Source organism: Ruditapes philippinarum, unplaced genomic scaffold (genome assembly GCF_026571515.1).
Source record: "Ruditapes philippinarum isolate M1 unplaced genomic scaffold, ASM2657151v2 ctg13353_1_1_1_1, whole genome shotgun sequence".
Lineage (NCBI taxonomy): Eukaryota > Metazoa > Mollusca > Bivalvia > Venerida > Veneridae > Ruditapes > Ruditapes philippinarum.
The window spans coordinates 1-23,052 of NW_026861145.1; the positions used below are offsets into that span (position 1 = coordinate 1).

Genomic DNA, 23,052 nt, shown 5'->3' on the forward strand with positions numbered 1-23,052 from the left:
TAAATTTATTACGAGCTGTAGCTCACAAACCATGTGTTATTTACTTTTATTACCCCCAACAAAAATACTGTGATAATCTGAAAATTGTCAAGTAAATCTAACTGTAACAAAAAAAACCAAGTGTAACAAATAACTAATTATCCTTAAACCTTTAAAGTTTTAAGTGTACTTTAGGCCTACTTGAGAAGTTTTCATCTTTTCTTTTATTCATTTAGCAAGTGATAATATCCTACAAATCATAAACATACAAATCAAGCTAGGTTTTATTTAGAAAACAAAACACTAACCCCATTTACAAGGTTATGATCTGTGAAAATCTGATCCTTCTGTTTCAAGAATATTCTTAGCATGGTTTTGACAAAATAACGACTGATATCCTATGTCTGTCCACCATAATCTATAACGTTTCCAACAACTACTGATTACAATTGTTAAATAATCCTTTGTTGCATGCTTAAATCGTCTGCATGTTCCAGTTGACACATTAATTATTTAAATTGCAATTATTTCCGTTGAAAACGGATGTTCAATTTTTTACTATTCAACAAAAAAATATTTTATACGCGAAAAGCACACCAGGGTGCGAACAACTAAATTTTATGAGAGTCATAGTTACTCCAGAGAAGAAATTGATGTCCTATCGGGGTTTAACGTCGAAAATAAGAATGAATCGAGAAAAAAATGGCGGCCTTTTTATTTCATTTTATTTAGAAAATAGACCACGTGACCAGATTTTATACTGTTGAAAAATTCTGTTACCTATGTAACAGTACAAAATTCTTAGTCACGTGGTACACTTTCATTAACAGTAAAAATAACTCCCAGATGATGTTTTTACTGTTACCCTAAAACCCATGTGTTATTTATATACTGTTACCTTTGTAACAGTAAAAAATTCTTAGTTACGTGGTACACTTGCATTAACAGTAAGAATAACTCCCAGAGGCCTTTGAGAAATTAACATTACGAAAAAGTGAGGAGTAATAATGAGGTTTGATTTTTAGTATCAAATTACGCCAAAAAAAAAAGGGAAAAGTAAAAAGATTTCCTCCGTTAATACGGTTAGTTAAACGATGTATTATAGACTTTTCATGTCACCGCAGCATCTGCGATGCGGTGGAATATAACGTTTCACCTCTGTGAGTGTGTGTGTGTGTGTGTTTGCGTGTGTGTGTGTGTGTGTGTGTATGTGTGCGTGTGCGCGCGTCAACGTGTGTGTGTGTATGTGCGTGCGTGCGTGCGTGCTTGCGTGCGTGCTTTTTGTTAGACAATTTTATGTCTGTTTTTTTTTAATTCCATTTTAAAATGATATTTCTATGAATAAGTGAATTGATAAAGGCTGATTTAAAACGGCCTGACGTCCTCTCAACTGCATTCCTCTATCATTTTCATAGATTTTAACAGTGTGATTTTTTTCTTGCACAAATATGTCGACGCAATAACCCCTGATGTTCAATAAAAGCATGTTGGTCTAACATTTAAGATACAATGCAATAGCATGTCTGGGCAAAATCATAAGACTGTTTCAGTTGCCACGACCATGCTTTGTCCTACCAACCCCCTACAGTTTCGGTCATATGGACCTTTGACGGTAAAATGATCAAATACTCCACGGAAGTTAACTCATTGATCTTACCAATTTATACTCAACTAACTCTGCCAAATCAAAATATTATCAAATCACAGACGGTATTTAACATGCAATTGATCTTCGGATGATCTTTAAAATGTCCACACGACCTCTCTAGACCTTTTGTTATTCAAAATGTAAAACGATTCGTTTGGCCCTACATTTACGGATTTCAAGTGTATATTTATGTACATTTTTCGTACACGGATCTATGTCCTCTCATTTGCTAGGGAGTTAGTTAAAACAGACATAATGAATATAGGTAAACCAGTACTGAAAATATATTGAACCCGTTCACCGCTTTCGTCTTTCTTGCCAAATATGAATGATTATTTCTTATTTGTGTACGATTTTTGCGTCAGTTTTTGTTTTTTGAAAAGCAGTTTAACGCGCCTAAAATAGGGCAGGTAATTTTATTGTATCCTCTCGGAGCTGAGCATTTCAGATATAATTGAATGGACTTTATATATAAATGTACGCAATTCAGACATCAATAGACATATGTTTTGTAAATTAAACATTAGCAAATAACGTGCATTTTTGTATATTCAAATAAGCATGTCCGTTTGGTTTAAACATATTTATTCTAGCTCGATTGATAAACAAGTTCTTGCAACTTAAATTAATCACTTTCGAGTCCGCTTCCTGGAACCAACCAGTACTTGTGTCATATGAAGAAACATGGTCGTGACCCGAGTAGGGCTCGAACCCATGATCTCTGGGTTGAGAGGCAGACACCTTAACCACTAGGCCACCGCTCCCCTTGTCCGTAGACCGCTAAATATTACTTCGTTGTGTATGTTGCATTCAAATATATGTTTTTTATATGATTGTGAACGGAGGTCGTTTGAGTCTTCTAGTTACGCCGCGTTGTGGTAAGAGATAAGTTAATTTTCTCATTAGAAATGAATATAACATCACGAAAGAATATCAATATAATTATATATATCTGCCGTTAAAATAAAATGGTGTTTCACTCTAAATGGTTTTAATTGGCTACTGTTATTTTTATACGCAATTCTTTGCTAGTGAAATTGCCTTTTTTAGATCAATTTTGTTCATATTCCTCATTTAACTTTTGAAATGTTTATCAGTTATTAAATAAAAGCAATAGTTATATAATAACTGACATTATTTGTGAGACGAACCCTAAATGACGTCAGTATGGTCACCGCCATTTTGAAATGGACGTTATGTTAGGTTCCAACATAAGTCAACGGAAAAATATAATTTTGACATTTCAACCATATTATTGACCTTTTGAAAAAATAATAATGAAAAACTTTTCCGGATATATTTACTCTAGGGTTAACATGACATTGATTTAAATGAGTTTACTGTTATTATTTTTAAAAAATTGAAATTTCAGACTAAAGCCATTATACCATTTAAACACATGAAATTTATATGTTATTTCTAATATTTGTTAACCACAGAAATGTGTTCTTTTGTATGGAATTTGAAAAAAAAAACACGAAATTTTATATTGACTTAGTGATTTAAAATACAATGCAGTTGAGGTTAATCAAATTTGACACACAAAAAAAACAGATGGATGGATGGATGGATAATGTATTTATGTCTGCTTGTTTGACGATTTTATTAAAACAAATTTCAGAAATGTTAATTGCACTAGTCAGATCATATTTTCATCCGTATAATAAAATTGGCTTAATTAAAAAAAAATGCTACAAAACAATTTTTCACCAAAATTAGGTGAAAGGCCACATGCTTACTAGTTTGTTGGTAATTCCAAGGTTTTCCATCATTTTTTGCTAACCCTTTACTTCATATAGACATGTTTTGACGGCTTTTCGACCCCCCCCCGCCTCATTTTGAGGCCTCAAACAGTTAAAAATTACCCTATTTTTGCCCCAAACACTGTTTTGTTTGGGAAATGTTCCTAAAAAGTGATCACTTTTTCGGCGCCACCCCCTATCAGAAAGGTACATCAGGGGGTTGCCAGAAAGGGATGTGCCTTTTAGACTTGTGCGAGGCTAATAAAGATGACCACAGGTTGATCATAAGGTAATGTGTAACCAACGCTGAAAAGCATTTGACTCTATCTTATTGCAACACTTTGAAATCAATTTGAAATCAATGGTAACAGGAAATTTAAGACTGAGCATGTCGTTACAAAGGCAATTGTCCAGTCAACATTTGTGCAAAGTTTGATTAGCATTGAAGCATTTTTCATAGCTTCATAGCATTTTGAACTGGTAACAGGAAGCTTTTCAATGAAAACATTCACAATATGCTCATGAAGGAAAGGGTTAACAGTTGTCATGAAAACTTTTATTTGCAAATTTTTTTGAATTCATAAATCGCTTGTTTTCTTTGTGAGAGAGTACATTGCTCGTGTAGCTTGATATGCTGTAGCACGTTTTTCATTTAAAGAAGAACCACTTCTTAATTAAATACTCAAATATTTGTAATTGATTGTTACTTCACCTTGAAATGTAAATTGTGTTTGTCTACCTTTAGAAAAAATAGCAATATTAATTTTGTTGTATTATTAAATATAAGTTCTCACATTTGTATTAAATATAAGTTCTCACATTTGTATCATTTTATAAAGTTATTTTGGAATCTATAGATAAAAGTGCCAACAAACAAAAATAAATTTTGATCATTCGGAGACTTTTTATTATATTCATTCACATATTAAAATTACATGATCTAATGAAACTTTATTAAAGTATTTAAAGTATATTATTTATTTTCAAATAATCGTATGGATTAACAAGTCAGCATGTCACATACAAACACGCACGCAGGCGCGCTCGCGCGCGCGCGCACACACACACACACACACATACGTACACACGAAATAAATTATCATAAACAAAGCCATGTCGATCAACATTATTGTACATTTTTGATTACTTAAAAAGTTAAACCCTGTAATTACTGATCTTTAATAAGTCTATCAATCTACTCTTTTTTTCCAATATACTCTTGTTATGTTTCAATTACTGTCTAAGTGATTGATTTCGGCATCAGTTTCAGATATGTACTATAATTAATGAACATATTCATTTTTTTTTAATTTTTACTATTAACACACTACTTTGCTTTGAATTGGTTGAAATGACAAACAATATGTTATTTTACAGGTAACATATCTGTTATAGTAGATATAGTCGAACATAAAATTTTGACTTATACATATAAATCCCTCATCGATCAATCACCAGCCTATATAAAAGACATGATAGACGTGTACATCCCAGTCAGAAATCTGAGGTCCCAGAATAACTCAATGACATTAGTTGTGCCTAAATCTCGGACAGTACGATATGGTGACAGGTGCTTCCAGACAGCCGCAGCGAAATTATGGAACGCGTTACCACCTGACGTTAGAGACTGTAATACCTTGCCATGTTTTAAGAGAGCTCTCAAAACACATTATTTCATAAAGTTCTATGGACGTTAGTTCATAAATCATCATACATGTACTACTTTTGCTATATTATCAGTGTTAATTTTAATTGTGCCTTGATTTTAAACTAAATGTGTCTGTATTTCTTACCATCCTTTACTGGTTTTAGATTATCATTATTGTTTAATAGGTTTACTTAATTAATGTTGTACATTATGTCTTTATATATATATATATGATTATGTTTTATCGGATTTATGTAAAGCACTCTTGAACATTTATTATTTATGAAAAGAGTGCTATAGAAATGTGGTATATAATAATAATAATAATAATAATCTTTTCAAACATCACATCATTTTTGTTCAGAAATAAATCATATGATATAAGATGAACACAGATGATAATGAGAACAATAAATGAAACAATTTAAGATGGTAAATCACTCTTCATTAAGTCATTATCTTGTCCATATATCACTTGATATACTATCAATTTGAACAAAATGTTATCAAATAAACAATAAGGGTTTTAGATGAGGCCTAGTTGTACCACGAGTGTTATCCTTCACATTTTGTAAGCGTCATATGACGTCATTATTCTTAGAATTAAATGTGTTTTTTAAAAAATGTAAATAATGAAAGATATATTAGTCAGATTTTACAAATGTTTAATGTATTGTTATTTATAATTATTTGCTGAAAATATTACTTGATAACTTGCAACATATCATATACTATTATACAAGATACATAAGATTTTCAATGTTTCCCCGCCTTAAATGCTTCATTTTGCTGAGAATGATCGTTAAATCAGAATTTGAACGTAGCAGATTAACCAACCGGATACCAAACGTTCTCAAAGACATGTAGCAATTATAACAAATCCTTTACTTTTCATATGACGTATCAAACATTTCTCTAAAATAAGTCGATAGCTCTTTTTAAAAGATAGTTATAAGTATTATTGCATAAAACTTTTTCACAAGAAAAAAAACATGTTTAAAATATTTCCAGATACACGAAAATGTTCCTTTTTGTGAGTATATTAAATAGTTGTTTCTGTTTCTGCGTGACTTTCTTCTTGTTGCATTTCCTGCTCAATAAAAAGATTATCAGTAATAAATCAGGTTATTTCTTACATAAACATACAGCGCTATATTTTACGGATACAATATCGCTTATGATTCATTTTGCTTTAATTAGAGTTTATTAAATTCAGACACTCAGCTATGATACTGTAACTAATCATTACAAAAAAGAATTCAATAGAATCATAGCAATTACTGTGCTTTTTCGAGCAACTGGATTTGTACTTTAGAAAAGATTTTGTTTGAACCGAGTATTAAAGAATAAATGTAGCTTATTTTATGATGCGGAATTGTATTATTAAAATGTTTTTGTATCTTGATAAAGTGTTTTTAGATTATGTCATGAAATATTGATAACTATATACTGCTCATTATCTTTTTTGATATAAACATTAACTTTTTTAATCTAGCTAAAATTCCCTTTATATGCGCATGCAGTCTGACATCCAATGTTTTAAATCAATATTCGATTTCATTTTACAACAAGTTCCAACTTACCAATAACGGTGTCTCTGATTCATGGATTTCTACGTTGACGTTGACAATGTTTTCTCTTTTATTGATAATACTTTTATGTACTAGACGTTCCTCTTCTTGTAGTGCATCGAAACAATCGAACTGTTTCAAATTAAACACTTCCGTAATAAATGATTTGTAAAAGTCTTCTCCCCGAGTCATAACCTTGTCTAAAATTGCTCGATTCTGTTCTGGTTTATTTGGTTTGCTCTTAAATAAAAAAAAGGGAAAGAACAAACGATTTTGTATAAAAAGATAAACACAATGAATGCAACTTTGAAACCCGATGTCAGTTGTACGAATACGAGCATTTTTTGGTGTGTTTGTTGTGTTGTTATTTAACAAATATTTTTTTAACATCAAAACAATTTACATTGCGTTTTAATAATTTTATTCTCCAAATTGAAGCGAAGACAATAAGTATCAAATCGGAAGTAATGATGCTTTTTCAAGTATTAAATTGTTTTACTCTTGTAAACATATTATTATTATTCTTAATATAATGTAAAAGATGTTGAAAATATTTAGAATATTAAGAATAATCAAGGAAGTTATAAACATTTACAAATATTGATAAAATAAAATGCGTATTTTCATTTTCCGTAATTTGACTGTAAAACATTATCTTTCACTCGATGAAAATAAATCCTGTATTTATAGAAAAACGTGAACATCCTCTGTTTGTTTCAGTACTTGGAAAGCAATATGTTTAAGACATACTAAAATTGTTACATTTTAGCAAACGTTGGTTATACAGCGATGTTTTCAGTGCTTTTCAAACAAAAATCGTTGTTAAGTGTTAAGTATCGCATGAAACAGTAGCCATTGAATGTTAAACATACACAGTATTTGTAAAAATGTAATAATGGTCAACTGTAACGCTTTTTTTGCACTTATTCATGAGGAAAATTAAAGAAGAAAAACTACTTGTATTTCTTTGTTTGTTTGAAGCTATAAACTTACCATCATACTATCATAATCATATTTTGATATCAATTGCCTTTGGAATAATTTATCTATTATTGGGATAGGATCTAAATTATCTCGTAGGTGTACGATACGATGCTGTGTCACTTCTTTAACAAACTCTGAAAAGTCATCAATACAATTACTTTTATTATGATTTATAAAAATCCCGAATGAGCTTTACTGTATATACATTATATTAACTATACTAGTCTTCAGTTAATGAGGTGGTTTGTGGCTTCATCTTCTAAAAATTGTTATAACATAAGAAAAAAAATAATAAAAAGAAAATAATAAAAGAAAACAATAAAAAAAACATATGCTTTGAATTTATCGCCTCTAAAAATATGCACAGAAAACTATGATTTCGGATTTTGACTATTTATACTTAAATCAATAAATGAAATAAATGTTAATTTTATAAATGAAATGTAATATGCGTTCACTGAATGCGGTCAGACAGGTAGGAAGGGTAGGGTAGGGTAGGCAGGCAGGCAGATAATGAGCATCGTACCTCTTTTTTCATCACCTAATAATTCTTCCATTAACTCTTCTGTTTGATTTATATTTCTTTCTTTCTGTTTTGCTTGCTGTCATTATAATGTAAATGTCAATATAATAAGTCTAAACAATCTGCATCATTCTTTTAACTGAACGGAAATGAAAACATTGAAAAACAACGACAGTAACAAAAATACAGAAACTTTCAATGTTAACTTAGACATTCCGGTTATTCGTAATCAGTTTTCAGGTTCAAACACATTTTACTGACAAATATATACATAAACTAGCATTCATGTTAGAATATATTTGAAACAAAAATGGAAATCTGAAAATCGCAGAAAAAAATGACTACATGTATCACAGATTGGCGAAATAACCTTTAGTGCATAGAATAGTTGATGCAAATTTTATAATTCAAAAAGGTAATACTTGCAGGTGGGATTAGCTGCTCAAGCTTTGCAACACCATAAGTTGAAAATTCATATTGTGACGACTTAGCATTATCTTTAGTAAACTGATAATTTGGATAAAGCCATCGTGACTGGTTCCCCCACCCCCACTAACAAAACTCCCCCGATTGTCTTTTCGGAATATAAATACGAACGAACTTACACGACTAACTTTTGGTTTGGTATGTGTTAGATCTTTATTTCTCTTTCCTCGTATTTCTGTTAAGTAAAACCCATAACAATATAATGAATTTAAGGCGTCTAGTATAGTAAATGTGTGTCATGATTAATTATTCAAATACGTAATAATGTAACTTCATGACATGTACGAAAAAGATTTTCGTAGTATGAAAGTGGTTGACATGTACATCAACATGTATATCTTGTTGCTAAGCAATGGTAACAATAAATTTGAAAATCATATTTTGTAATAACTCGGAAGACATTATAAAAAATAAAAGACTTAGGTAAATGTAGACTTATATAGAAAATATGAACGTCCCGCCCAATGATGCACTTGGGTAAATATTATACAATTACATGTCTTAACTGGTGAGCCATTGAATATGACATAATATAGCATATTGACCGAGACGATAGCAATAATTGTATTATTATAAGAAAGATTTTTTAAAGATCACTAAAGTTAAGTCTTATAGTTCAACAATATTGACCTGGCACTTTTGCATTTGACCTAATAATCGGTAAATTCCGTAAACATCACGATTTACATGTAAATGAATGTTCGAAACCAATTGTTAAATGACAAAAATAAAAAATCCCCCTTAGCTCAGTCGGTATATGTCTTTCACTTGAAGAATATGGACCTAAACTCATTGGTTCGAATCTTGGTCAGGCACTTTCTTTTCTTTTTTCTATTGATTTTAAAATTGCAATTCTCTAAAAATGGGCGCAAACCATTTTTTTATGCATTAGGAAACCTGTGTTGAGATGATGGCATTGGCGTAAAAGTTACTCTACCTTGATTTATATCGTATGATTCCTTAACTATTACACTTTCAAATAATTTATATAAGATCAATTTATGAACAAAACTAATTAAATCACTAACGCAAGCTTCAGTTGAAATGTAAAAAAAATATGTAAATACTTACTTCTTAAAATGACAAACGGAATGACAAAAGCACATGGAATGGCAATGGCACATACTATAATAGTTGCAGCTATAAACGAATTCCGAATTGTCAATGAAGAAAACAAAACAAAATATTATTATCAAATAAGGACATTGAAAAATTTTAATTACATAATCATGTACTTGGCTAATCAGAGAGTGATACAATGTTGCATCATATTGCACTGTTTATAAAGAATGAAATATATAAGAAACCAATTTAGACAAATAAGAATTAAAAATATGTATATGGTATTATTTGATTTTTATTAAAAAATACAAATTTTATCAAAAAGATAAATTTAAAAATACTGCTTATGCCCGAAGATGTCGTGTTATCTTTGCTGGTTGTCAAGAATTGTGGGAACACAGTTATTGCTCTGTAAATATTAAATAAAAATTGAAAATCAATAAAAGCTTTAATTTAAAAAGGAGACGAATCTATCATCGTGACAGATTGCTACAGTTTTACCAAAAGCTAGGGTGAAATAAACAAAGCTAGTATATGTGACGAACTGTAAGACCAATAATGATATCGAGGGATACAAGTGTTTGAAAAATGAACATTGGCAATCTGTGATGATTTTCGAAGTTTATGGCTAAATAGAAGAACCTTCAATACTCGTGGAAGTAAAATCACATAACAATAAGCGGGCGCAGGTGACCTTCAACTTGTGCAATGCCAAACATGTTTAATTCATCGTATAAATTTGTTTACATTTTATTGTCATTCAAAATATTGACACTAATAATAAATTGTCATTTAGTCGTTTCAATTCATATAAACTATGTTTAAACACATATACCATACAAATTAGCAGTCTCCACCAAGCGGCGGTATCAAGTCCATGTTTATATAAGAAAGACGATTTCACGGATATCAAGAGCTGACACAAAAGACACACTGACGGATTGAAGAGTGTTGGACTGTGTAAACCCCACCGTCAGTATATGTCTTGAGTTACTTGAGAACTTTAATTAACTTTAATCTTAGAATTCTACTATTAAGTATTATAAGTAGGCACTGAATATGATACGCATGGAAATGAAATTTGACTGAGTAATATATTCAACAGATGTGTTAGAACACAAGTGAAATCCTGCAGTTGACAAGTTCGATTGAAGTTTTCATTCATTTGAAATCTACGGAAATTTATTTGTGAGTACGTTTAATTCAATGACATCGATACTAACCTTGTACGGAAAGGTACACAAAATTGAGACATACTTGGAACGGGCTGGAACACAACTTGGTATGGATAAGAAAACAAATGTGAAAATTACTTGGTATTGAGAGGAACACAAAATTGAAACCTGGTATAGAGAGGAACACAAAATTGACACATACTTGGAACGGGGAGAAACACAAAATTGATGCCAACCTGGTATGGAGAAGAACATAAAATTGATAATTACTTTAAATGGAGAGGAACACAAAATTGACTCTTATTTGGTTTAAAGTGGAACACAAAATTTAAACTTATTTGGTATGGAGAAGAACACAAAATTGACACTTACGAGTACTTGGTATGGAAAGGAACACAAAAATTGATGCTTACTTAGTTTGGAGAGGAACACACTTTGGCATTGAGTTGTTGTGTTTGTAAAATCCATCTTCACATTCACACGTGTAATCTTGAAATAAAAATGATATGCAATGACATTTATTTGTTGATACGAGTAGTTACATACATTTAAGTTGTTAAAGTTTAAAGTGTCATGACCCTCGTGACATCCTTTAAGTAAAGTCATTTGTTAACAGATAGGTAACCCCTTTCATAAAATACGAGAAAATAATGTACAATTGAAGGAAACATAAACATAAAAAAATCACTTAAAATCAAATCAATTTTTACAGTTTTTATAGAATATTGACCAGGGTTTATTAATCTATGTGGGTCATTACTTATACCGGATCTAATGCTCGTTCATCGTATTTGCATTATAAAAATTCAACATGTTCAATGAACTATAAATCTGCCATAGGTTTCAGTTATGCGCTTTATATTTACGTTTAAATAGATTTTGTCGTTTCTTTTTATGGAAAAGGGCGCACAGAACCTATATTTGTAGAGCCTGCACGAATTCAAAATAATTTAACTGTGTATTTTTGCTAGTGCTAATTATTTGTATCACACAAATAAATAAAATGATACTATATTTAAAGGCCCATTAGGCATCTAATGCTATTGTTTTATTTCTCAAAGGTTTTATTTTTTTATTTTTTGGTATCCTGTTATATTTTCCGAGAAAAACCCTCATAGATCATAAGGCTGAACCATATTTTCCTTCTTCTGTTGTTTGGCAATAAGTAAAGTTATAGTTATCAAGTATTTTGTACGGAGTCAAAATACCACTTTTTGACATTTTGCTACCTCTGTAATAAATAATTACACATACATGGATGCTTTCTACCAGAGATAAGCAACTAACATGTTTTAAATCCATTATTTAAACATTATTAAACATGCCTCTACTTGAAAAAAAAAACATTTCTGATGCATAATATTCATTTAACTTTTGATTGTTTAAGATAAAAATGTACTAGTGAATTTAAATTGACAGAAACGTCAACAAACTATGCATACGCCGAGCTATCGAACAAAGGACGTTAAGTGCTGCGTATATGACAATGCAGTTGATATTTAGATATGCCGAATATAGCATTCTCAACTCTAATTGTTTTAGGTATTAGAAACAGATGACAATATACATGTGAATCGAAACATATTCTTTCGATAATACGAAGAAAATCGTAAATTAAGCACGTGTAAACATTTTGATATTAATCATAAGATGAAAATGTATGAAAATTTATGATATTTTACCTGTAAATACGTTTTTTCTTTGGATTACTTTGTAACCTCTAAGCAAGGCTAACCGCTAGTTTCAATTAACGATATATTTTGCGTTTATAAGTCTATGTGTAACGTCGATAATAAATAAAAACAAAGTGATTCGCCTGTATCACGAGAAAATATAAACATGTTTACTCTTAGAAAATTTTATTCCTACATCAATCAACACGCCAATCAACTTAAAGACAAAATTTCTGCTAATTTCAATAGGAGGTAATTCAACCTTATCAATTCTGCTAATTTAGTGGTTTATTTCTTTTTTCAGTGATTACGTAAACTTTAAAAATGGTATTATTTTTTAATTTTTTTTTTTCATTGGAAGGAACAAATGAACTTTCATGACAGTTTTGATTAACAAACTAAAAGTAAAATTATGGTTTCTTAGGACTAATGTATAACTTATCTTCCACGAAATGACCTGAAATAAGCAAAAGATATTCAAATTGATGGTTAGGGTTTTTATTCTGCCTATATGTCGTCCATATAATATACTTCACATGCGCTTTCTTTCTATGTCCCGTGATTCAGTTTTAATATCATATCTGAGCATTTTTTGGCCTTGCATTAATATATTTCATAAACCAATACTCTAGCATACAAAGCGGAAGGACATCGATTGAACGCTTCGTCAATGTCGTACTAGGTTAAATTACGTTAGGGCCTGACCACCCAAACACATAAGCCGAAAAAAAAACCCAGAAAAAAAAACAATTTAACTCTTGTTTTCGTATTGAAACATACTTAATAAAGTCCTTTCGTTTGGTCCACATCTTCCTGTTGTGCATATATAATTATTGTAACTGCATCCATCGACTGGGTGATCATCCGGATGTGAGTTGGGGTAATATCCATTTTCCACATCGCATCTACAGAACCGTTCACTAGTTTCACCTGATGTTTTTCGACACTCTATTTTATGGGTTTCAAATGTGCAGATGTTTAATTTCTTTTGTGTACATTCTGAATATGTTGCAGATGATTTATTTTTAGAGTCATTGTAGCGATTGTTGTTGTAACATAGCACACAAAATACTTCAGGATTCTCAACTCTAACTTGATTCTTAATGAAGCTTAAGACTGGTTCTTCACCTATTGATGTAAAAAGTTCATTCCGCTATAATTCTTAAATAAATACCGCTATTTATTGATTATACACAAAAATGCATACCGGAAACTTAACAATTGGCAAAATCTTTTCTTCGCATTGATTAATAATCGTCAAATAAAATGAAAACAGTTTTAAAATTGATATCTATTATATTTTACTGTTAACGACAGAACATTTTTGAAGTTTTGTCATTTTATAGAAGAATTTACCTATTTAGGAATTATATATCAGTTTAAGTGCGTTGTTGTAGAATAATGCGAGTTTCCAATTCTAATGCGTAGGAATTTGATAACGTAAATTAGTTGACCAAAGCGATTTATTACAAAGCATTTGAACGAAACAGTGTACACAATACTATCATGCTAGTAAAATGTTAAGTTACATAGAGCGGAGAGAGTAAATTTTCCTTAGTCATTGATTTGTAGGCGTCACATGGCAGGAAAAGATTCCTTTCCCTGCCGTGTAGATTTTCGTTTGATAATCCACTTGGCTGCCCTGTCTGTTTGCAATGATGGAATAATGTGAAGCGTGTTTGAATGTTTTATATACATGTATAAATACATTTATTAATCGGACAAAATACTAATAGTGTTAAAGTTTTGTTTCTGTTTCACTTTTAAAATATTGGTTCTCTGTTGATTCATTATAAGATATTGTTTCCTACCTTTTTTACAAAACTTTTCTTCAGCACATCCTTCGACGTAAAGTTCATCTTTGCAGTAAACATCGCCTTGTGGACAATTTAACTTTGGTGAGTCATAGTCCTTACAGCAATGGTATTTCTGATCAGCTTTACAGTTTTTACAATATGCCCGTAACTTCCATTCGGAACTGTCATATGGTGGGCAATATTTCAGTGGTTGTAGAGCTTTGCAGTTTGGTATGTAGTCACTTGATATTGCTTGTCCTTCAAGTAATATTATCTACAAAAATAAATCGGCGTTAACTGTATTTAAATAAAATTAATGATAACGAAAAAAAAGACATTGGAAATTCAGTTCGAAAGTTTACGAAGGACCATCAGTCTACATTTTAACCGTTATTCAGTAGGACCACCGACGTTCGAAAGCTAGCTGGATAGCTTTCTCACATGAAAGAATCCAAAGTCCTTGTCGGTATTGGAACCCACAGCGATGAGGGGCAAAGGGTTTGAAGTCAACGACGTTAACTTCTCGGCCCAGGAGGTTCAGAAAGGAAAAATGGAAAAAAAACTTAAAACATTTTAAAAAACCATACTAAGACGTTTTTGAAAACTTGATAAAATAACGTCTTTTTTCTTATTATTATTTCTTTTGTTAAATAATTTCTATATCTTAGCAACAGTAGGGTGCGAAAATCGAACAGCGTTATACGAAATTCGGCACCGGAAGTTATTCCGCTTGATAAAAGAACATTAGTGATCTTCTTTATTTTATCGTGTTAGAATCGAAATAATACCAGCCTTAGTTTTGATGCGAAGAAATAAACCACTCAGGCCTACGGCCTTCGTGGTCAATTCATACGCATCAAAACTCCAAACCGGTGTTAAATAGCCGATAAACACCGCTAAGACCGATATTATTTCTTAAGTATATTGATCAACGATCACGTAATTGGACAAAAAGCATTAAAAAGTACAATCCTGCAAATTTCACTTTCTATTCGCCCTTCAACTGTTTCAAAGGGTCATACGATGCGCAAATACCAATACCGCGAACACTTTATCAACCGGTATTATGAACAAAATGAGTCATGTAAAAAAATCAGAATATATTTATTTGTGCAAAAAAAAACATCAGTATCAGTTGAATGCGATTTGGAGTCTGGACACTGCGTACACCCTGCGTTGAAATGTTACAAAAATAGAAAATGTCGATTATACTGAAAGTTTCAGACGTCTTAAAATTACTTAATTAAACATTTTTACGATATACGTATAAAAGATGCTCGTTATTTTATGTATAACCGTTATTTTTAGATAATATCATATCGTTAAATTGGAAAACCGACATAATTATATTAAATATAGTATTTTGAAGCAAATTCGGATTTCCAACATTTAACATTGGATGCATCCATCCGTCTGTCTGTCCGTCCGTCCGTTCGTTCTGTCGATTATTTGTGCAATTGGTTATTTAAAGCTGTTAACTTTTGTATTGCAAACATTGATTCAAATTATTTGCAATATATCGTTTCTAAATTTTATGTCAGATTGATTAGAACGCATTTATTGTTGTAACAATGTAACAATTCTAAACAATTATACATACTTGTATGACATAATAATAATGTTTGATCTATTTATTTCTTTGTTATCAAAGAACAAAATAAGATTCGTCTTCAATTTCGTTGATATCACATGATTGGTAGAGACGTTCCTGTCTTTCCAAACTATTTCAGCCATACCTGGCAGATTAACTTCTTAACTTATGGACAGAAGTGCGTAATTTCATGAGACATATTCTTGAAGATTAACAAGATAGCAAATTCAGATAATGTTTCATACCACAGCTTCTTTTAAATATGCATATAAAGTATTAAACATATTTTTAAAAGCTTTATTAGCAGACTACCTTTGTTTAAGACTCGTTACTATAACTCGTATAAATGTATTTACCGAAAATCTTTTTGAACAATTCCAAACATCAGATACTTTTAACAAGATATGCCCAATTTATTAGGGGGTCATTTTGTACATTTAAGATTGCACTGTTCTTACGGATTTTGATGAATATCTTTTAAAATGAAATAACAGTATTCATTAGCTTAAATCAATACATTTTCATATGAACATATCTATTAACATATAATTGATAACGCCAGACGTATTATTGAATTGTGGAAACCTACTCACAGCAACACGAATCATAGAAGTGACAAAAAAAGGTTTGAAAAAAATTCCAAATACTTACAATAAAGATTTGCCAGAGCTGGAAAGGCATTCCGAGTGATGTTTATTGACTTTTTTCAGTCGTAAACACTTGTGTCAACTAACTTGCCTGCGCAGACCTTTTATGTATACAAGTGAGTCGTTACCTATAAATTTAAGTTAAAGAGTGACTCATTAATATGGTATTTTTCTTTTAATTAATTTCCTTCAAGTAATACACACCACATCACTGGTATGGTTGTTAATAAGCCCCTCGGAACATTAATTTATTTTGTTGTTATTAAAAGAAAAATACCATTTAAGTTATTGTACACGCTTATGTGGTATTGCTTATTTACAAAATTATGTCATTTTTATCTTGACAAAAGCTGCATATATAGGAAATAAACCCCAATAGATATTTAAAAAAACCAACAAGCTTATTAAATGTTGGTATCTCCGTCATGTTTAATCTTTATAAATAGATTTTTATTATCAAATTTGACCTATAAATAGTGCTTGTTCATCATGTTTATTATTAAACATGCTTATGTCACACATGGCAAGTACGTGATGATTGTAAAAATTCACAATGATACAGACATACCATTTTACCAAAAGAAAAAAAATCGAAAGTTTGTCTCATATATATATATGAAAAATGTGTTGAAATAAATCCGGAAAGATAAATCTAAGACTATTTTATTCTAACGAATAAGAGAACTCTCAGGTAATTAACGCCGAGTTTGTTAATGGAGTTGATAAACTTTTAAAAATGATTAAATAAGCAACATTTGACAGTTTAAAGATTAAGAGTTAATACATGTAGCTATAATAACAATTAATTCTGAATTTCAATATATATCACCTTAAGTAATTAAATCCTATTTATATTTCACAAATACCGAACTTTAACTGGTATGATACAACAAATTTACCTAACAGACTGATCTAAAAAGTAAAATATTTAAGAGTGATCTAACCTTTTTATCTCTTTAAATAAAACATCAGATGTTATCTTTTCTAATTATAACTGTTACACATCAATACAATTCAAAAGCATGGAATACCTATCAATAGTCCTTTATTGCTCCCCTTGTTAAAAACGCCTTCGTAAAACATACAAAGATAATAAGTTAAGGAAATTTAGCTTTGAAGATGCATTGTCAGTTTTTACCTAAGTGTCGAGATTTTCATAATTTAGGTACATAGTTGCATTTACCAATGCATACATATTATTTCATGCTTTCGAGTGTTTTATTGTATTATATCAGATGATTATATTCAGATAACTACCACTAGTGAAATTTATAAAATATAATTTTCACTGTAGCCGGACTATATCTGAATGCGGATGGAAAGAAAATCATAACTAAATGGGATAACAGGCAGAAATAAATGCCGTCATACGTAAATTTTGCTTCCTTAGGAAAAGAAAGTCGATGTCACCATACATCATTTTTAAACTGTAACAAAATTAGAGAAATTTAACAGAACTATATTTCAAAATTGATGATGTGACGTCATGATGTGATGACGTCACAAAGGAGAATGTGCGACGTTACGCTGCAAAATCAGTAAAAAAATACTTAAAATCACTTAAAAAGCATGAAATAAAAAGAAAATTTATTTGTTTTACATTTAAGATTGAAATATAGTTCATTCGTGAACACCAGCTTTTATATTTTCACTCGTGGCTACGCCACTCGTGAAAATATTGCATCTGGTGTTCACTCAGTGAAATTATATTTCAATCTTACATGCTAAACAAACAAATATCCTCTATGTAAAATCAAATCTTGTTTTAATAAATGAAATACATGTTTAAGAACACAATTCGCGTTTATCAAGGTAAACTGATATTAAAAATGGAACAGATAAAGATGGTGATAGCACATACCAACTAACTCGTACATTGGGTTTTTATGCAAAGCATATTCCTGCCAAAATTTGCTAAATGTTTCATTGAAGGAAAATATTTATATCGATATAACATAACATACTATGTACGCCAGAATGAAGTGCTATACCTATCGATAACACTTTTGCATTTCAGCAGCTAATTGAAATCTTGAAGAGGATCATTACTATTTACTTTCGAGGCAACTTCGAGTTTCCGATTTTTATCTGTAATCAAACCAGGAGGACAATAGTTTTTACCACCTTACTTGATTTTTTACAAAGTCAATTTCTTTTGTCCATTGGTCCGATGCTAAAAATAAATTCGGAACCAAAACTTCCTTCCATTTTCTATTATGTAGTCAATTATTGGTTTCTCCTTCGTAGATTCGCAGAATGTCATATTAATGAATGAAAACGGGAACAAATTTCACACCTCAACCGCTGAGAAGGCAGTATAAAAGATAAAATACAAAATGAACTTAAATTCGGTAATTTAGTTATTATATTTGTATCTTCTACAGGGCATTACTAATTCTTTTGTAGTAGGCAGTGGGATATGTATGTATTTTATTTCTACGCAAGACTGGTTACATGAATATGAAAGCTATGAATTAATGGCATTAATACTTTGAAAATCTGAAAATCTATTTATAGAAGTAGTTTTAGCTTTGAGTTTGAAACTGTTTTTGAAAAGATATTTTAAAAATAAATAGTCAGGCAAAATGGAATTTAAAAATAATTATTCTGATCAGAGACTTTTATTACAGATCAAGTACATCTAGATGTGATCTCATGTATGGAAAACTAATGCTTAGTATCCCTTCACCATATGAGTGTATTCGATTTGTCTCCCTTTATTATATCATGATACCATTTGCCGCGTAACATGTAACGGACAATTTGAAAAATAAAGTCGATGAAAGTTTTCATTTTGACTTATTTACACATGGATTTTTATATGACTTATCGTGATTAGTTGTTTACATTGTAGAAAATGAGTAACATTATATGTGAAAAAAAGAAAATATACATACTTTGATCTTTTATTATTGACTAGTGACACATACAGAACAAAGTTGCACTATTGTCATGTCACATTACAAGTCTTGTAAGTCTTGTTTGTATCGGAATTACTTTTTTTACCAGGTAGGCTTCAGTAAAAGCATATCTTTTTGTTTAATGTCAGGCTCCTCTCTCATGGACAGTGCATACGATAAGTATAATTATGCAAAATTAAATGATTTAAAACATCCGGAAAAAAGTACAATAGTTATCTAAGTAGAAAATGACCTGTGCTTAAGAATATGCTTAGGAATGATTTGGTAAGGTATCTGTAATGAGCGCATTTCTTTTGCGCAGAGCTTCTCAATTGCTGCATTGCAGCAACATTTGTACTTGTATTGAAAGTATTGATAACAGTTCATGATCAAAATACCAGTCTTTTTTTCCAAATTGACTTTACGTCACTAGGTTGTAGGATATGAGCTTGGGAACAATAATCTGAACATTAACAAATTAACATTAAAAGATTTAAGGAATTCAACAAAAAGAGCACCGTCCATCCACCCATTGTGTATATGCCCATATATTGCTTGAGGGAAGTTTCGAATGTCACAGTCGAGAAATCTATCTGGTGTTTCCTAAGTTTTACCCATGCCAGAAATTTAATCTAACATTAGGATGAGTCACTTGCTATGCAACGGCATGCTTAAGATGACGTAATTTTACCGTTATGAATAAAGTTGTAATTTCGAATGTTGTTGTAAGAAAATAGTTACGGATGTAATGATATAAATTTCCATGGAAAATTTAAATACATGTATATTGGCATATGGTAGAATATGCAAGAAAACATATCTGCCATTTGTTTGACGTTCGGATTGGAATATCCGTCCCTCGGGATTCCGTCAATGGCCGGGACCCCTCGGGACGGATATTCCGATCTGAAGCGCAACATATGACATTATCAGATGTTCAAGATGGCGTAAGATTCATGTCCAGAGAGGTAGTAGGTGATTATTATTTGGCAATTGTATTAAACTGTCAAACCTGCGCAATTATATGTCGATACAGAGGTAATACTAGGGCATCTGAGAAAATACATGACTGTATGCCGGGTTCATCCACAATGCGCTTTACTGTCACATGGTGTTTAGTACATGTAAAAAATCAAAATCCTATGGCTGTATAGGTAAATTTAAATTATAAGCTAGTTGAATGGAATGTAACATCATAACTCTTTATTCTTGTGATTCCAATTAAACAGTTTGAAATTCATATAAACATTTTTCTATCGTAACATTGAACATCCACGCTTATATACTTGTTAGATGCTACTTTGTGTCAACTCTGGAAATAAAAAGGTGGCTAAATTGGGTGAGATATTGATTTTAAATTGGCTTCTTGGACACTTGAAATGAAAACGAGGCAAATGAACAATTTATCATTATTTACATAAAATAGATCAATGTAAAGAAACCTGTTACAAATTTATACATGATTTATATAGGTAAAACTTATTTTGTATGACCGTTTTTTACCTATATTTTTTCAAAGTTGAATAGAAATTCGATTACTTCAATTCATATCATTTTCTACTAATTGAAAACTGAAGGATATAAATACAAGTTTATTTACTTTGAAATAACTTATTAACATTTCATGGCGTGTTATCATAATCTTGACTTTTCATCTAGAAAAAGAAAATTGACGACATCTTTAATTTTAGAACAATTATGTGACAAAGAGTACGTCCAAAATAATAAATAAAACTGATAATTTGCTTTAGAACAATGCTCTTTACTATTATTGTTATATCAGTTTTATTACGTTTCGGTAGAGGTATTTGAATGATTAAGAAAAACTCCAATATAATATTCATGAATATAGTTTTATTTTCAATTAACAACCCCTTTAATTGATAAGAAACTACTTTGAATGGAATAAAATCGCAATAAACACTAACTTTATTGTTTTTATATATTCAATGAAGTATCAACTTTAGTTTAATGAATTTGTGGCAATTTTAGTTTTGCTCGGTGAATTGTTTTTGGTTAACATACTGATATTAAATGCATTAAAGAGGCGGAGTTAGCTTACTATATATATAGTTTTATTTCCACTCATCTATAAAATGCAATGATCACAAGAAAGTACAAATCTTTCTCTATTTAACCAGACTGGGTCTTTTTAAGGACATGATTAGAAAATGTACGCAAATTTTAGAAGAACAATAGGCATATATTTTACCTGTTCAATAAGATACTTTTTATTTGACAATTTGTCAAGATTTCAGTGTTATGAAGTATCAAATGAGCTAAAAAATGAAAGTTATATTAAAATGATTTTCTAAAAAAATATAACATTTATTACGAGGAGACTTTATGCACTTAGATTTCAAAGCTAAGGTTTGCATAGGTCAGTTCAAATGTGTTTATATATTTTTTTTCCAAAAATAAGTTTGTTTATATTTATATGTATATATTTCTTTTCCAAAAAGAAATTTGTTTATAATCAAAGACTTTCGAATACGCTAATAATGATTTGCATGGAACATAGATGTAACAACATGACTATGAAGTATTCTGAGTGATTGGAAGAAGGAAGGACTACAAGGTAAGATTAATTGCTCTTAACCAGGTATTAATAAAAACAGTTCTGATAAAATGCACTATATTTTGTAGATCATTGCTTTCTTCTGTTTTTGCTCTAACAGGAATGTTAGTTGCTGAACTGCTATCTTTAGTTTGTTTTAAATATTTCTAACATTCTGCTATAAAAGGATGAGATTTGGCAAAAAATGGAAAAAAAAAACTATTAAGAAATTTGCAAATATGCTGATTTTGTAAAAAAAAATCTAGTTATTTTAAAAACAGAAAGTAGAAGTCAAAGTAAGATATGTTGTTTATAACATAACATAACATAACATTACATTATGTTTATTGGAAAATGATACAACCAATATTTAAGTAAAACATAGTATTTCCAATAATTTCGGACGCCGATAATCATTTACACAATACAGACATAAACTTTCAAAAATGTTACTTTATAATGGGAATTAATTTGTAGCTCTAAGTGATTATCATGTAAATACTTTTGTTATTGTTACATTAATAACCTACAAATTAAAGTTTTAAGCAGACAGAGGACGAAAAGATTAAAATGCAAATATTTTGATAATGAAAATAAAATAATGCCCTTCGGTCTAGCCAAAGTTAATGAACTCAGATTGTTCCAATATCTCAGAAAAATATAAAGTGAGTTAACAGAGTATACAACCACTAATGGGTATTCTATGTTGAATGTCAGACAATGTGTTCTGCATGTTACAATCGCTAATATGTTTTATAATAAAACTAATCTGAAATTAATCTGAAAATGTAGGGTCGTTGGCATATCATTATGAAAATATTTGTCATCTAATTCATTATGTAACTTTTTATCAGAGCAATGTATCAAATAAAAACGATTTTTATGAAATTGCAATTCAAGTTATCTGATGAAATGTGACATTGCCAGCACATTTCATCAGATAAATTGAATTGCAATGTCATAAAATAGTTTTAATTTTTATTTCCCAAGGGCGTGTTACAGGACTATGATGCTAATAGAATGGTCCGTCATTGATATATAGACTTGGTTTCTTTCATAACGTGTTTATT

At 30.4% G+C, this 23,052-nt stretch overlaps 1 protein-coding gene across 1 annotated transcript; it reads right to left on the bottom strand.

Moving 5' to 3' along the window:
- Positions 1 to 5,346: 5,346 nt before the first annotated feature.
- Positions 5,347 to 17,449, bottom strand: LOC132714687 (uncharacterized). The gene is made up of 12 exons (XM_060697596.1): positions 17,355 to 17,449; positions 16,530 to 16,653; positions 14,303 to 14,561; positions 13,272 to 13,619; positions 11,232 to 11,307; positions 9,985 to 10,052; positions 9,653 to 9,721; positions 8,701 to 8,756; positions 8,099 to 8,174; positions 7,582 to 7,706; positions 6,601 to 6,828; positions 5,347 to 6,107 (listed from the first exon to the last, which is right to left on the bottom strand). Exons 2-12 carry the CDS (start codon positions 16,557 to 16,559, stop codon positions 6,060 to 6,062), a joined length of 1,383 nt encoding a protein of 460 aa, XP_060553579.1. The 5' UTR covers positions 16,560 to 16,653; positions 17,355 to 17,449; the 3' UTR covers positions 5,347 to 6,059.
- Positions 17,450 to 23,052: the final 5,603 nt, after the last annotated feature.